The sequence below is a fragment of the Patagioenas fasciata genome, chromosome 3 (genome assembly GCF_037038585.1).
Source record: "Patagioenas fasciata isolate bPatFas1 chromosome 3, bPatFas1.hap1, whole genome shotgun sequence".
In the NCBI taxonomy this organism is placed as follows: Eukaryota; Metazoa; Chordata; class Aves; order Columbiformes; family Columbidae; genus Patagioenas; species Patagioenas fasciata.
Window position 1 is genome coordinate 71,219,743 of NC_092522.1, and position 14,067 is coordinate 71,233,809.

At 37.0% G+C, this 14,067-nt stretch overlaps 1 protein-coding gene across 3 annotated transcripts in view; it reads right to left on the bottom strand.

Annotated features, from left to right (window-relative positions):
• The window catches only part of NKAIN2 (sodium/potassium transporting ATPase interacting 2), a 548,040-nt gene that overhangs the window by 248,773 nt on the left and 285,200 nt on the right, over positions 1–14,067 (bottom strand). For all 3 annotated transcript variants that reach the window (XR_011738396.1, XR_011738395.1, XM_065835583.2), the window contains one exon: positions 8,775–8,855. Coding sequence is in view for 1 of the 3 variants with exons in the window: in XM_065835583.2 (XP_065691655.1) it covers positions 8,775–8,855 (81 nt within the window). In the remaining 2 variants the exon portion in view is untranslated. The remainder of the gene's footprint in view (positions 1–8,774; positions 8,856–14,067) is intronic.

Sequence of the window (14,067 nt, forward strand, 5' to 3'; positions counted from 1 at the left end):
CTTGAAATTTCTGGTACATCCCTGTTCACAAGATGGAGCTTATCTGACAGATTATAATTAGAAGACTGATTATTTATTTATATTTAGAGGAAAAATAAATGTGAAGAAAGCATTTTCTAGCCATTGCACCTACATTTAGCACAACAAATTGTTTAGGACTATCTTATAGTATTTCATATGTACTCAAAGAGAATAAATTATGAAACAAAAAGAAGACACCATGAGACAGTGACATTTACCTTGATTTTAAAAAGCATAACACATTTTTGTGTGTTTTCATACTTTCAGAAAAGATGAGTGGGTGCTTTGGCAAACTCCCCAGCTTCCAACTATGGTAAGCAACCTTTCAGCCCTGGTCCACAGCTGATTTCCTGAGTCTGATTTAGATACTGATTTATATACATAAGAAAAGCCCTACCTATGAGACGCACAGACAGCTCCCCCCAGAAGAGTTGTCATAGCAAACATGCATTCAGTAGCTGTGACCTTCTGAGCATCTGCTTCACTGGAAATAAATTTATCTTCTGATTTTCCATTTTAGGCACTTAGTATTTTATACATGATACCATATTTTAGGCAAAATCAACAAACTAAGTATACTTTGTGATTTCCTATCACAATTTGCTTCAGCATTAAAGGGGTGAAAAATTCCACTTTTATATAAATGTTTTTCACCATATGTTCTGTCTACAGTAATAAACAGTTGAAATTTTATAATCAGTTATCTTCTAGCTGGTAAAGATCTTGAGGTCTAAAAATTGCTACAAACTAAATTATCTGAAACCATAAGCATGCTTAATAGTATCTACCCATGAAACTACGCTCAGAACAACCTAGCACTGTTGGTTGCCAGCACCATTTTCAATTTTCATCTGTTAGATATATGATCGAGCATGTCAAGTCTGCCCTGAGTAATAGAAGTGAAAAAATAAAGTCATTTACTTAAAACATTTTGATAGCTATTTATCTGAAAACCCTGGTCAGATTTATCGCTCAAAGGCATTTACCTACAAAGTTAACCAGATGCTTTGACTTGAAAACTAATTTAATTTCTCTGTTATCTTAACAGGACATCTGTTAAAACAACATCCACGGAAGGTAATATGTTCAAAATTAAACATCCTGCAGGTTGTTTTATTAGCGTATGTGTAACATTGACATTTAACTGTTAACGACCACCACCTTACAAAAATAATTAGTAAATGTGGAATCCAAGCAATATAATGAGTATTTTAATGGACAAAAAGTAATGCAGAATGAACGTGTAACTGGTGTAAGCTCAATCTTGTTAAATTCATTGCTTTGTTACCATTGAGTTACACTGAAGATGAATAAATCTTTTTTTTTTTTGTTTCTTTCTTTCACCAGTTTCATCTAGGTATCAAACTGTCCCTTTAAAATCAGAGTATATTAGCTGCATAAAGTGTTCAGCACTCATAGCCAGAATGTTTTTTAAGCATATGAGTGACAAGCTATGCAAATCATATCCTGAAGTAATTTGCATTATTGCAGTCAATTTGCATATGGATATCAACTGCACTTCAGAGCAACTAGGTATCAATCCAAGCAGTGGCATGTGAAAGTCAGACACATAGGTGGATGTGTGCTTGCCAATGTTGGGATAGTCAAGTGGAAAAATACTAGCAGGTGCCTATTTCCAGTTGTTCTTCATAAGTTTGTTGGATAAGATGGTGGGGACAAATAGGAATGGCAGAAGGAAACTGGGGGTCCATGTTCCCTCCCACCTCTTCCTTTTATCCCCACCAGCAATGCAGGGCTGATGTTACTCTGTCTGTTGGCAGGAAGTGCTACAATCATTGCTGCCTCTTCCTCTTCCCATCAGTGTCATTCAGTGGAAAAGGAAAATAAAAGGGATGGACTGCACTACAGTCACTCAAATTCGGCCATATCTAGCTAATCCTGGAGTAACATCTCAAAATACCAAGGAAAAGGCAAACTTATCAGTGGTGAAAAGCTACTAATGCATGAACATAAGCTGTGGGTGGATTTCTAAACCGTTCAATTCTTCCTTAAGATCTTTTGCATCAAATGCTCTGCTGTAGTCCTAGTTGGTTGCTGAGCCTGGCTGGAGGCAGGAGAATGGACTAGCCATATCTTGAAGTCCCTTCTGGCCTTACTTTACTATGAACCATGACTATGAGTACGAAAACACTGATTTTAATCACAGTGTACATTGGCACTTGGGAAATCCCACTTACATGATTTCTTTCATTTTTCTTTATTATTCTGCTTTCATTTTATTTCCATAGAAAAGCATGTAAAATTGTGAAAAGTGAGCTGATTATTTATTACATGATAATTAGCTTTTTTTCTTATGAGGTGCAACAAGTTGTTTATGGTTTGAAATAGGAATTCAACTGCAGAAAGGACAAAAAAAGAAATCTCAACTTCCATTGTTTTTACTTTACAGAAAGGACAGAAAAGACTTTAGAGAAAGGACAAAAAGGAAGTACTAAACTTCAGTTAAAAGACTAAAAGAGGAGGTGTTGGAAAAGATGGAGCATGAATCTTCTCAGAGGTACACAGTGAAAGGACAAGAGGCAATGTCATAGATTTCAGCAATGGAAATTTCAACTGCATATCAGCAGAAAATTTTTCACAATGGTTAAGAACTAGAGAGCTGGTGAAATTTCCATCCTTGTAAAGTTTTAAAACTCAACTGCCTAAAACTCTGAACAACTTGATCTAACTTTGAAATTGGTGCTGCTTTGAGCAGGAGACTGGATTAAGTGACCTTGAGAGGTCTCTTCCAACATGATTTAGTCTGTGATTTTGTGGGTCTAAGTTATCTTATATTTGGGGTCGGTAGGAGAAAATATGTTCAGAAACATATTTTTTCCCTTAAAACTTCTGGCAGAAAATGACCTGATTACATATTTTTCTTTTGTTTACATTTTAATAGCTACAATACATTCAGTTCTTTGTATCATAGTTCACTTCAATTTTAAATAAATGCATTTTTTTAATCATTCTTTCTCTTGTTCACCCTGTTGCAGCTTAGGACAATATAGGAAAGGAATCAACCTCATTTGAATGCAAACAGCAACTTTTTTTTAAGAACAGTAGCTTTCAACTCAGATCTGTAAAATGAGTGCTAAAATCATGAGGAACTGACTTTAGCTACACATGGTGGGCTACATACATGCTATCGTCACTGTGCTTAGAGTTCCTAGGTGCTGTACCTAAGCTTTCACAGTATTATTCTGTGAAATTCTGCATGTTTCCAGAATGGAGCTGAAGTAACTTGTATGAAGTACGGAAATTAATTATATAATGGCCAATTATGAAAAAACAAAACATGTAATGGCCACACATGCTAAGAAAAACACACTATTTTTTTTCTTATTCCTTTATTATATTTTTCTGACTGCAGCAATAATGGGAGTAAGATCCAGTATGGCAGCCTCTCTCAATTCCCAAACTTGATTCATCTCTAAAATAGGCCACACTGTACAGAGATTAAGGAAAGGATTGTGAAAAAAAGAAAAAAATACAGTTGTGACTGCATAATTCAAAGTTACATAAAAACAAATGCGCAGAGAGATCTAAATTATTCTTATATAAGCAGCTTTAATTCTGGCATTTATTGATACTGGAGTGTTTGGCTTTCAAATACCTAAGTTTTGTGTCAAAAGACATGCAACTATAACCTTATGATTTAATATGTCAGATGTAACCTTCATATGTTGTTAGGTATAAGTAAGCCATGTCAAGAATGCCATAGAAATAAAAATTAAGTCAATTTTGACAGTTAAAATGAGTTTAAAAAAATGCATTTTTAGTCAAATTCACATAGTGCTATAGGTACTACAGCAAAGTGATAGCAGAGCTCATCCAGACAGCAATGAGAGGAGAACTCTTGTATTAATATACGGTCAAACAAGTAGGGTTGCATGCAAAGAGAACCCAAAGTAATGGCACAAGGCTGGGGCCATGTGCAGCAAGGGCTGCTTTGGACCCTGAACCCCAGTTCGGCCCCCTCATCCAGCACTCCAAGTCCAGCCTCCACCTTGATTCCCAGTAACTGACAGCAGCAGCATCTCAACACTCCCACACTAGTGATGGGACCAATGCATTTGGTCCCTTAGCCATGCATTTTTTGCAGGATGTCTACTCAATTTTAAACTAAAAATGGGAGTTCAACAGTTCTTATTCTGTTTCTATTCTGTTTGTAGGATCCTTAGACATCAATAGGGGAAGCTTTTAAATGCCTTGAAGCGAGAGTGCTGTTTCTTCATTACATTAGCATTTGCAGCACTCTTCCTACCGAGGATCTTTATCCAGAAGTTCCAGCTGAATCTCACAGAAGTAAGTGGGAGTTCTCTATGAAGAAGAAAGTAAAAAATGCTAAACTGACTGTTAACTTTTTGTTGGGTTTGGGGGGCTTTTTTTGTTGTTTGTTTGTTCTGAGACATCTGAATCTAGTTCCTTGTGTTTTTTCTTGATATATTTTCAAAAACATTGAAATATTACATTTTCTCTATTATGTTTTCCTTTGTGTTCCACTAGTGTACTTGAGATGTGTCTAATTCAAGACAAGAGGTTATACTTACATTTCCTAGCCATAGGCCAAAATAAATATTACCACTCCTGAAACCTTAAAGCCCTACTTGTTTTGAGTATGGCACTGAGCAGCAAGCAGAACAACACATGAACTAATTAAATGTTATTGAAGAGTAATATTGAAAAGTAAGTCTGAGAAGTTTTCTAGGCATTCATTCACAGATCCACATAACAACAAAGGTTAAGAACAAGTGATTGCCCTTCTTCTTTGTTACAAAGCCATAAATATTCCAGCTTGCTGTGAAAGAGTTTCAGCAAAGACAACCGTGTCTCAAGGAGAGAAAATACTTAGTGTGAAACCGTTTTCCACAAGATATATATGATTGTAATGGTGTATAATGCAAACAGATTTGCATGGCTGTTCACTAATAATCCTCGAGCATCCTCAGTCTCTTCAGAGATGATTACTTCATTGTTCTAAAAATTTCTGAGTCTTTGCAGGCTTGCTTCAGTGTAATAAGGAGAAACTGTAAAAATGTCATGACCTTCACCCTCACAATTAAAATAAAAAAGAATGAAATTAGCAAGCCTATTGTAATAAGGTATATTAAAAATTGAAATACCTTCTCTTCATTTTATCAGCAGGTGATGATGGAAAAATTGATGTACATACACACAGAATAAAAAGCTGTTCTCTAAACCTTTTAAAAAAAGGCCTTTCTTTTATTTTATTTGGTAGGAAGCTGTAAATTATACATATGAAAATAAACTATACCCAGCTGAACTATTATTAGGCTGTAATTTTAACCTACCAATTCCTAAAACCATGCTGTGCAGGATCCTCTCTCATAGTTTACAACCTCAGAGGCATCCCTCTGGTACTTACCTAAAGGTTATTTTTTATTCTCTATTTAGAACCAGTTCAGACTTGGAGTTTTTTCCAAGGTTCTACATGCCATTCCAAACACAAAAAAAATACACAGGAGTACCACTACAGATTTGAAGTTGCAGTTATTCCCAGATGAAAACACAAATAATAAAGAAGGTTCATTTCAAGACTTATGAATGTAACTGAGTGACATAAAACTTAAAATGATCCCTTTTGTAAGAAACCTACATCTATAAAACAGTTGGAGCCTCTGAATAATCTAGAACTGGAGGATATGTTTTATCCACCCAAACAGCTGGGTGTCTTTCCATTAGACATATATTTCTAGGTCCTAGGTCTTGCAGAAGATTTGATCATGTGGGGAAATTTTGACGCACCATGCAGAGTTGAAAGGGAGAGGAGAGTGATGTCCCATATATGAATTAGACCTTTTGTAGATAATGAATCTATCTGTATCTATTTCTTAAATCAATTTTCTAGGAGCATTCTCCCTTCTTCCTCTCTTTCCCAATGCTGTTGGTCTGAAAACCAAATGAAGTGGAAAGAATATACTCTACTGGGTATTTCAAGGCAGATCATTTCACTGGAACAAATAGTACCTCTAGAGACCAAATAAATATTTTAACTGCATCCAAATATAAGCTTCAACCATATGGTTGGTTGGGAAACACTCTAAATGACTCAGCCATAGACTTCAGAAAAAATCTGTTCCAAGTTTATATACTGTTTCTGCCCCATCTTTATTCCAACTAGCACTTAGGAGTGTTCTTAGGCTGGTTTTTACACCCATTTAAACCACAGTGCTCTAACAGCTGTTTCTCCTTTTGCTCTTCCCACACTCTTTTTCTTCTCCTGACACAATAAGCATCCCAACACTTAGAAGTTTAGGAATGAAGGTAGCTGAAACAAGCAGGTGGAAAGACGAAGGATTGGTTTGACTATAATTGTACAACAGATGCTGGGTTTGTTGTATACATTAGTTCACTTAGCAATACAGAAAGCATTTTAACCAAATAAAAATAATATATGCAAGTTCTTTTATTTACTATGTTTTTGCCAAGCTTTTAATGAGATTTGGCCTGTCTGAAGGTATAAAATCCAGAAAGTGTAATGTTTTACCTGCAGAAAATTACTTTACACCTTCAGGAAATGAAATTCTGATCCTTTTGAAGTCAGCGTCTTTTGAAGAAACAGAATATATTGGGATGAAATATCCCAGTCTCTAATATTTTTGTACTTTGGGGGTGATTTGAGAGATAATAAAGGTAAGCAAGTATATTTGCCTCATTTATTCTTCCTGTAATTGTGTTTAACTTTCTGCATCATAACATATCAGTAACTCACACAAGATCAGAGAAATACATCTGTAATTTACAGTTGGACTAATCTCCCTTTAATCAGGAACAGCAATTAAATACCTGAGTCAAGAAGAGAGTCTGATCTCCTTCACATGTGGGATTCTCCTTGATGGTCGGTTCACAGCACTGTGAGCATAACTCAGCATGGACAGCAATTTTTAGACTCAGTTCAAGCTTTTTACTTCTACAAAATAATTTGTTATCACTGCTAATCTTTTATCCCACAAATTGCCAGCCTTTTGTGAATGCCTTAAAAAGTATGAGTTTTTGTTTGGGATCTTGGTTTGAGCCCATTACCAACTGTCAATCTATCACAGTATCACAGTATCACAGTATATTTGGGATTGGAAGGGACCTCAAAAGATCATCTAGTCCAATCCCGCTGCTGGAGCAGGAACGCCTAGGTGAGTTCGCACAGGAATGTGTCCAGGCGGGCTTTGAATGTCTCCAGGGAAGGAGACTCCACAACCTCCCTGGGTAGCCTGTTCCAGTGCTCTGTTACCCTCACTGAGAAGAAGTTCTTTCTCAAATTTAAGTGGAAGCTCTTGTGTTCCAGCTTGATCCCATTGCCCCTTGTCCTATCATTGTTTGCCACCAAGAAGAGCCTGACTCCATCCTCGTGGCACTCACCCTTTATATATTTATAAACATTAATAAGGTCACCCCTCAGTCTCCTCTTCTCCAAACTAAAGAGACCCAGCTCCCTCAGCCTTTCTTCATAAGGGAGGTGCTCCACTCCCTTAATCATCTTTGTTGCCCTACGCTGGACCCTCTCCAGCAGTTCCCTGTCCTTCTTGAACTGAGGGGCCCAGAACTGGACACAATATTCCAGATGGGGTCTCACCAGGGCGGAGTAGAGGGGAAGGAGGACCTCTCTCGATCTACTGACCACCCCCCTTTGTAATACACCCAAGGATGCCATTAGCCTTCCTGGCCACAAGGGCACACTGCTGGCTCATGGTCATCCTGTTGTCCACCAGGACCCCCAGGTCCCTTTCCCCTACACTGCTCTCTAATAGGTCATTCCCCAACCTATACTGGAACCTGGGATTGTTCCTGCCCAGATGCAGGATTCTACACTTTCCCTTGTTAAATTCCATCAGGTTATGCCCCGCCCAACTCTCCAGCCTGTCCAGGTCCCGCTGGATGGCAGCACAGCCTTCTGGCGTGTCAGCCACTCCTCCCAGCTTAGTGTCATCAGCAAACTTGCTGATAGTACACTCAATTCCCTCATCTAAATCGTTAATGAATATATTGAATAATATTGGCCCCAGTACTGACCCCTGAGGCACTCCACTAGATACTGGCCTCCAAATGGACTCTGCACCGTTGACCACCACTCTCTGGCTTCTCTCTTTAAGCCAGTTTGCAACCCACCTCACTACTCTATTGTCAATTTATGTGTCAATAAAACCCTATAAATATGTCTTTCTTAGGAAAACATATTTTTCCTATGGATTTTGACTGTGTGTAAGTGTTCGATCATGACACTCCTAACAGAAGCATAAGGCTAAAAAACACGGCTGCAGCCAAATTGCAATCTATTCTGGCACCTCAGTTTACATTTTATTTTAATGAAAGAGATCTTGTTTTACAATTACTATGCTTTGTTATAAGATCCTTGAAAGGAATCCAGATAAGTAACAGCAAGCTAAAAGGTACAAACAATAATTGTTTACTTTTAGGATGGTAATCTTTTGTATTCATGAAATCACTAATTAATATCTCTCATAGAGGTAAACTTTGCATTGCAGAATTACTGAGGGGGCAAAACAAGGTAGTTTTCTTTTAAAACATATATACCATTATTGTTGTGGGCATCAGAATGTATATGATTATTGCTGCCTAGATTAAAAGTTTCTAACATACCCAGAATACTCCAAATTTCCATCATATTACCATCATTCTTATAACACTAACAGGATGAGTAAAACACAACACAGCCTTTTGACTAGGGCATGTTAACACAGTGCTGACGGTCTAATGCGTCCAATAGTAATTACCTTTGAAAGGTCCCCAGCCTCCAAATAGAAGCAGATAATAAACACGTTCCATGTAACCCAAAGAACCAGCCAAACAGCATACTGCAGGGAGGAAGAGAGAAATAGCGCATTAATAATTTCACTATCAACTGAGGTAAACTTAGTTCATTAGTTCTAAACTTAGACCATTAGTTCAATCCAAGACAAAAGCAGGCTATAAATATGACATGTACGAATAAAAATGTGACATATAAAAGAGAATCAAGAATAAATTCTTCCCTTTCACAGATACACCCTAGCGTGAACTAGTGAGTCCTCAGTCACACCAGAAAATCTGTATTTGAGAAAACAGTTGACAGATCTGACATTTGAATTTGAGACTAATCTGGATGTCTCATTATTGTTCAAATGGGGAACACTGCAATATCAAGAGAGGCACACAATATCAATTATATGTGAGAAGTGCAGAGCTGTTAATGCTAATGGTTATTCAAATACAACTTACTAAATAACAAAGGCTAATTGAAGCAGGCACTGGATTCTGCAAAACTTCAGTTTTAGTCTCAAGGAACTAAACATATATATGTAACTTCAAGAAAATACACATCTCTATGTAAGTTATTTTTAAGCATTTCTACAAAATATGGAGGGTTTGGGTCATGACAACTGCCTCCATCGATGTATTTTGTGACATTCCAAAGCATGGTTCATAACGACTCAGTACCCTCAGGGACAGACTGTATTTTAAATTTCCAGTTCCTTTGGGCTTCTGTTTTGTTTTGGTTTTGCCTTGTTTTGGTTTACAGTGCATAGGAGAGGTACTCATGCTTAAGCAATATCAGTTCATTGGTGGCTGCAAGTTTCTATTCACATATCTCATGTAAGTAATGGAGTACATGTTTTCCCTCCTTCTGTCCACTATTTTGTTTCTTTTTTCTATTCACAAAACCTTATCTGCTAGGACTGGAAATTACATTTCCCTGCCGTAATGCTGGAGGATCTCCTATAATAAAGTTTGACCTGCTGTTGCTACTCTTACCTAATGTTTGTGCTTGAGAATTTCCCTTGACAAATTATTCCATCATCTAATAAACCTTAGGATCTACAACTGTTTTTCTAATGATTGTTGTAGCTATCTTCTAGCTGTTTACAATTCAGTTCTGTGTGTTTCCTAATTTCATTCCACTGACCCATGGCACTGCATAGGTGTGAAATATGACAGACACACGATGCTATGCGCTACCTGCTATAGCTGAGGGTTATTTCCTTTTTTTTACATCACCCACTAATTTCTCTCAAGTATTTACAGAATAACCCTGTTTTGTTGTCTTTTCTCCAAACTGTACTGGTTAATTTTTTTGAACTACTTTTCAAATTAGGAAACACCTTTGCATTATATCACCTTCTGAAAAAGCAGACAATATTTTAGACTCTACACTATCCATCCCTTACAAAAAATACATGAAAAACCACTGTTTGTAATCAAGGACAATCTCATTCTCTAAATTCAGTAACAACCTACGTAGGATTCTTCTTGAATTTCTCTTGGAAGTACTGTTTTGCATCAGATTTTCTATCATTTAACATGCCATATTCTACTTAATCTTCTAGATACTATGAAAATAGAACAATTCTGTCCTTTCTCAGGAGATCTAAAGTGAGATTATATCTAACATGAGTAAAATTTAGCCCTGTTTGAATTTTATTTTTTTTTTTTTTTTTTGGTAGAAAACCAATTAATTGCCAACCAGCCTAGGTAGGTACAGATTTTAAAGAATTTTGATAAATATTGTTCCAATCTAATGGAAGCTCACACAGTTTTAAAGGTTCAAATTTTTTCACACAGAAATAATTTTAGGTAGTTTAAAGCATACAGGTTATATACTTTATAGGACAGCTCTTTCAGGTCCGCAGATCTGGTCAAAGATCATAGATTTATTTAGGTCAGGAGGGACTCTCTGGAGGTCACCTGGCCAAATCTCTGCTCAAGGCATGACCAGTATAGATCAGGTTGTGCAGGGATTTGTCAGGCTGAGATCTGCATATCTCCAGGGGTGGAGATTTTAAGGCCTCTCTGATGTACATCTACTCTTTGAGTATAGGCTGTTCATAAAACTTGGGAACACATGAACTTAATTCAGATGCACAGTCTTAAAACACTCCTGTTGTTGTCTGTTGTTTGTTGTTTGGTTTTTTTTTTTTTTTAATCCAACTCTGTGACATGAAATACACTGAGCATTTCACTTTCCTGTAGCTTGGTACACCTGGCTTTACAGGTAACATGGAGCACTGTAACTACTAGAACAAGAGAAGGAAACATTAATTTAGATTCAATAACCTTAATCTGGTATTTTTTATAACTTTGCAGCATTTTAACTTGCTAGGTTTTTACAATTAATACTTTAATGCTATATACAAGAATATATATACTCTGATGGAGTTAATACAAGAATTATTTCTGAAACATGAAGTGGATTTCTTATAGTGAAAATTCTAAATGCTGCATTTAGACTGGTTTCCCAAAGAAATTAGACTTAAGCAGCAATACTCATGTGTGATGTTTGTTCCCTTGAAATAACTTCTGTGATCCTGAACAATTTTAAACAAACTGGAAAAAAGACTGGAAGATTCAAAGATATTTTTTCACAAAGGTTTCAGGAAAACAGGCCTGTAAATGGGAAGAGATAATCTATTAAATCCTCATACAGAAAAAGGCTTATAAAATCATCTTTTATTAGTCCACATGAAGGGGGAAAAATGTGGGAGAGAGACACTGGAAACTACGTTTCATTGGATCAGCTGTTCATGGCACAGCTTGTCACATTGCACATAGGCAACAGCTGATGAAATGCTCCCTGTGCATAGCACGTCCAGCAGAACATTCCAAGGCCCTTTGGAGCTGCTTATCCCAGCAGAGAGCCTTATGCATACCTGAATAAGTGAAATTTCTCTTTTCCACTCTCCAGTCTATCACCAAAAAAATGACAAATTTATCTGGTTTTTAGATACACTCTTTTAACAAGCATCTGTTGTTATTTGACTACAGATAAGGTTTAAAAATATCTTTTTAAAGCATGTTTTAAATGGCTTCCTTTTGAAATGTTTTATTGTTGGCTGCCTGGATTCTGTGGATAAACACTGAGTATAATTGTCTTGAAATACAAGGATGCTTGTGCTTCCCACTGCTTCTTATTTCAGATGCTTCAGATCTAGCACATCTCTTATCTCTGGATCACATGCAGTCATAAATGCCTCTTTTTGTCTATGTGCTTCAATAAATTGTTGCAAAATTCAGTTCTGGAGGTCTGTGACAATGACCAAATCCCTCTGGTACTCTCTATAATATATATCTAATTAGAAACACAATTTATGAGAGTTCTTCGAAGGGCTAGAGTTGTATTTTTTCTCATATGTTCAAGACAGCTGCATTATCTGACAGAAGCCACCACAATGCTACAGCAGTCACATGTCAACAAGACAAGAACCTTGATGCAAACACACTTGACCAAGCAGGAGATGCTGACAGAAGGCATAGCAATGACAACACAGCTTATTATTTTTACGGAAATTTACAGTGGAAAGAGGTTAAACTGGAAGTCAAAAACTGAAAATTATGCTTACTATTTTGCAAAGCTGTTGCGGATCTGTAAAACTTTTTTTTTTAATAAATTATATAAATACAGCTCTTATATGGTAAAATAGACAAGTAAACATGATTTATTGGTACTGTGTAGTTACAGGTTTGAAAATTTGCTATGAATCAATGCAAATTAGTATAGGATGTCTTTTTTCTTGGGGACTGGGAAACTGAAATATTAAAATACTTGAAAGAGTTCTAAAAATCCATTCATCCCTCTTCATACTTCTCTCAAAGTTGGCTAAGTTGCATTATCTCCATTTTACTAATAGGGAAACTGAAGGTCAAAGAAATCAAATGACTAGACTTAACTCCACAGCCCAACAGGAAAATGACCAGAAGGATACAAGAACCGAAAGTCCAGGTAGCCCACTACTGCCTGTGATATAAACCTAGCCACCAGAACTCATATCTAATATTCTTCTCACTTTGCCTGAAGGAGAAATATATCACCTTTTGAGTATAGTGAGCCATTTTTTTTTCACAGAAGTTTACATGGCATTTCTCTTGCTTCCAAATTATTTTTGGCTATGGGAATCAATTATAATCACATTTGACTGAGCGATCGAAGGGCTCCAGACCTACAGGATATTACCTTGTGCAACTGAAAGCAATTGAACTGTTGTTGTGATTAGTGATTTGCTACTTATATTCTTTTAGAAATGTACACAATTATAGTTTCAGCTTCTTCCAAATCTGAAAATATACCGCAAGACTCTTCCATGCACCATTCAGAAAAAATAGTTACTACATTTGTCAAAGTTGTTAAAAATGCGATTCTTTATGCTATCTGCGAAACAGTCCTTGAGTTGTTTGAAGATTACGTTGAGTCCACCATGTCTGGAAAGGAGTTACTCTTTCCAGTAACACAGTAACAACTGTCCACTCTTATGATTATCTTTGCTTCTAAAGTTATTTCCCCCTGATTTCCCCTGTCTATGAAGACACATCACCTAGAAACACAATTTGCAAACTTACCTTTTCCCCATCAAATTTAATACCAACTGGAATTCTGAATACTTGGCACCAACATACTATTAAACTTACTGATAACATTCAACTAATCTTTCAGGTGCCTACAGCTCTGCTTACCTTCGAAAAGCCCCTCTGAAATAGAAACAACTATTTGGTGGAGGCAGCTATTCCTGAATAGCAAAGTACATGATTTAGTTGTCATAACCTCTGTGGTTGCCTGTTCAAACCAAAACGCGAAGGTTCTGCCTCTTGTTTCCACCTTCCTGGAACTAGTGAAAGACCTCACCTAGACTCACCTGGGAAAAGTCCATTTGAAATAGCCATGACAGTAGGCTACAGGGTGATTTCATGTGTTCACTTGGCACCATTCTCTCATTTAATCTGCTCTGTGCATTTTGCTGTTTCCTTTCTGTTCTCATTGCCAGAGGCTTTCCCCTGAGAGCTGATGAGGGTGTGGGCAGCACAGCATGGTGGAGAGTCCAGGTATAGAAGCCATAGGGAGCCATACCTCAGTAGAAAGCCTCCAGCACAGAGCAGAATCAGAAACCACAGCCTGATTCCAAACAGAAGTCAGGAGCCAAATTCATGCTCAGGAGAGATTCAGTTATTGAATACATGAGTACCAGCTGTTTTAAGCAAAACTGCTTCTCTCAGCAACCTAATACAAAGAGCAACCGTGCTCTGCTTTTAATGATCCACATG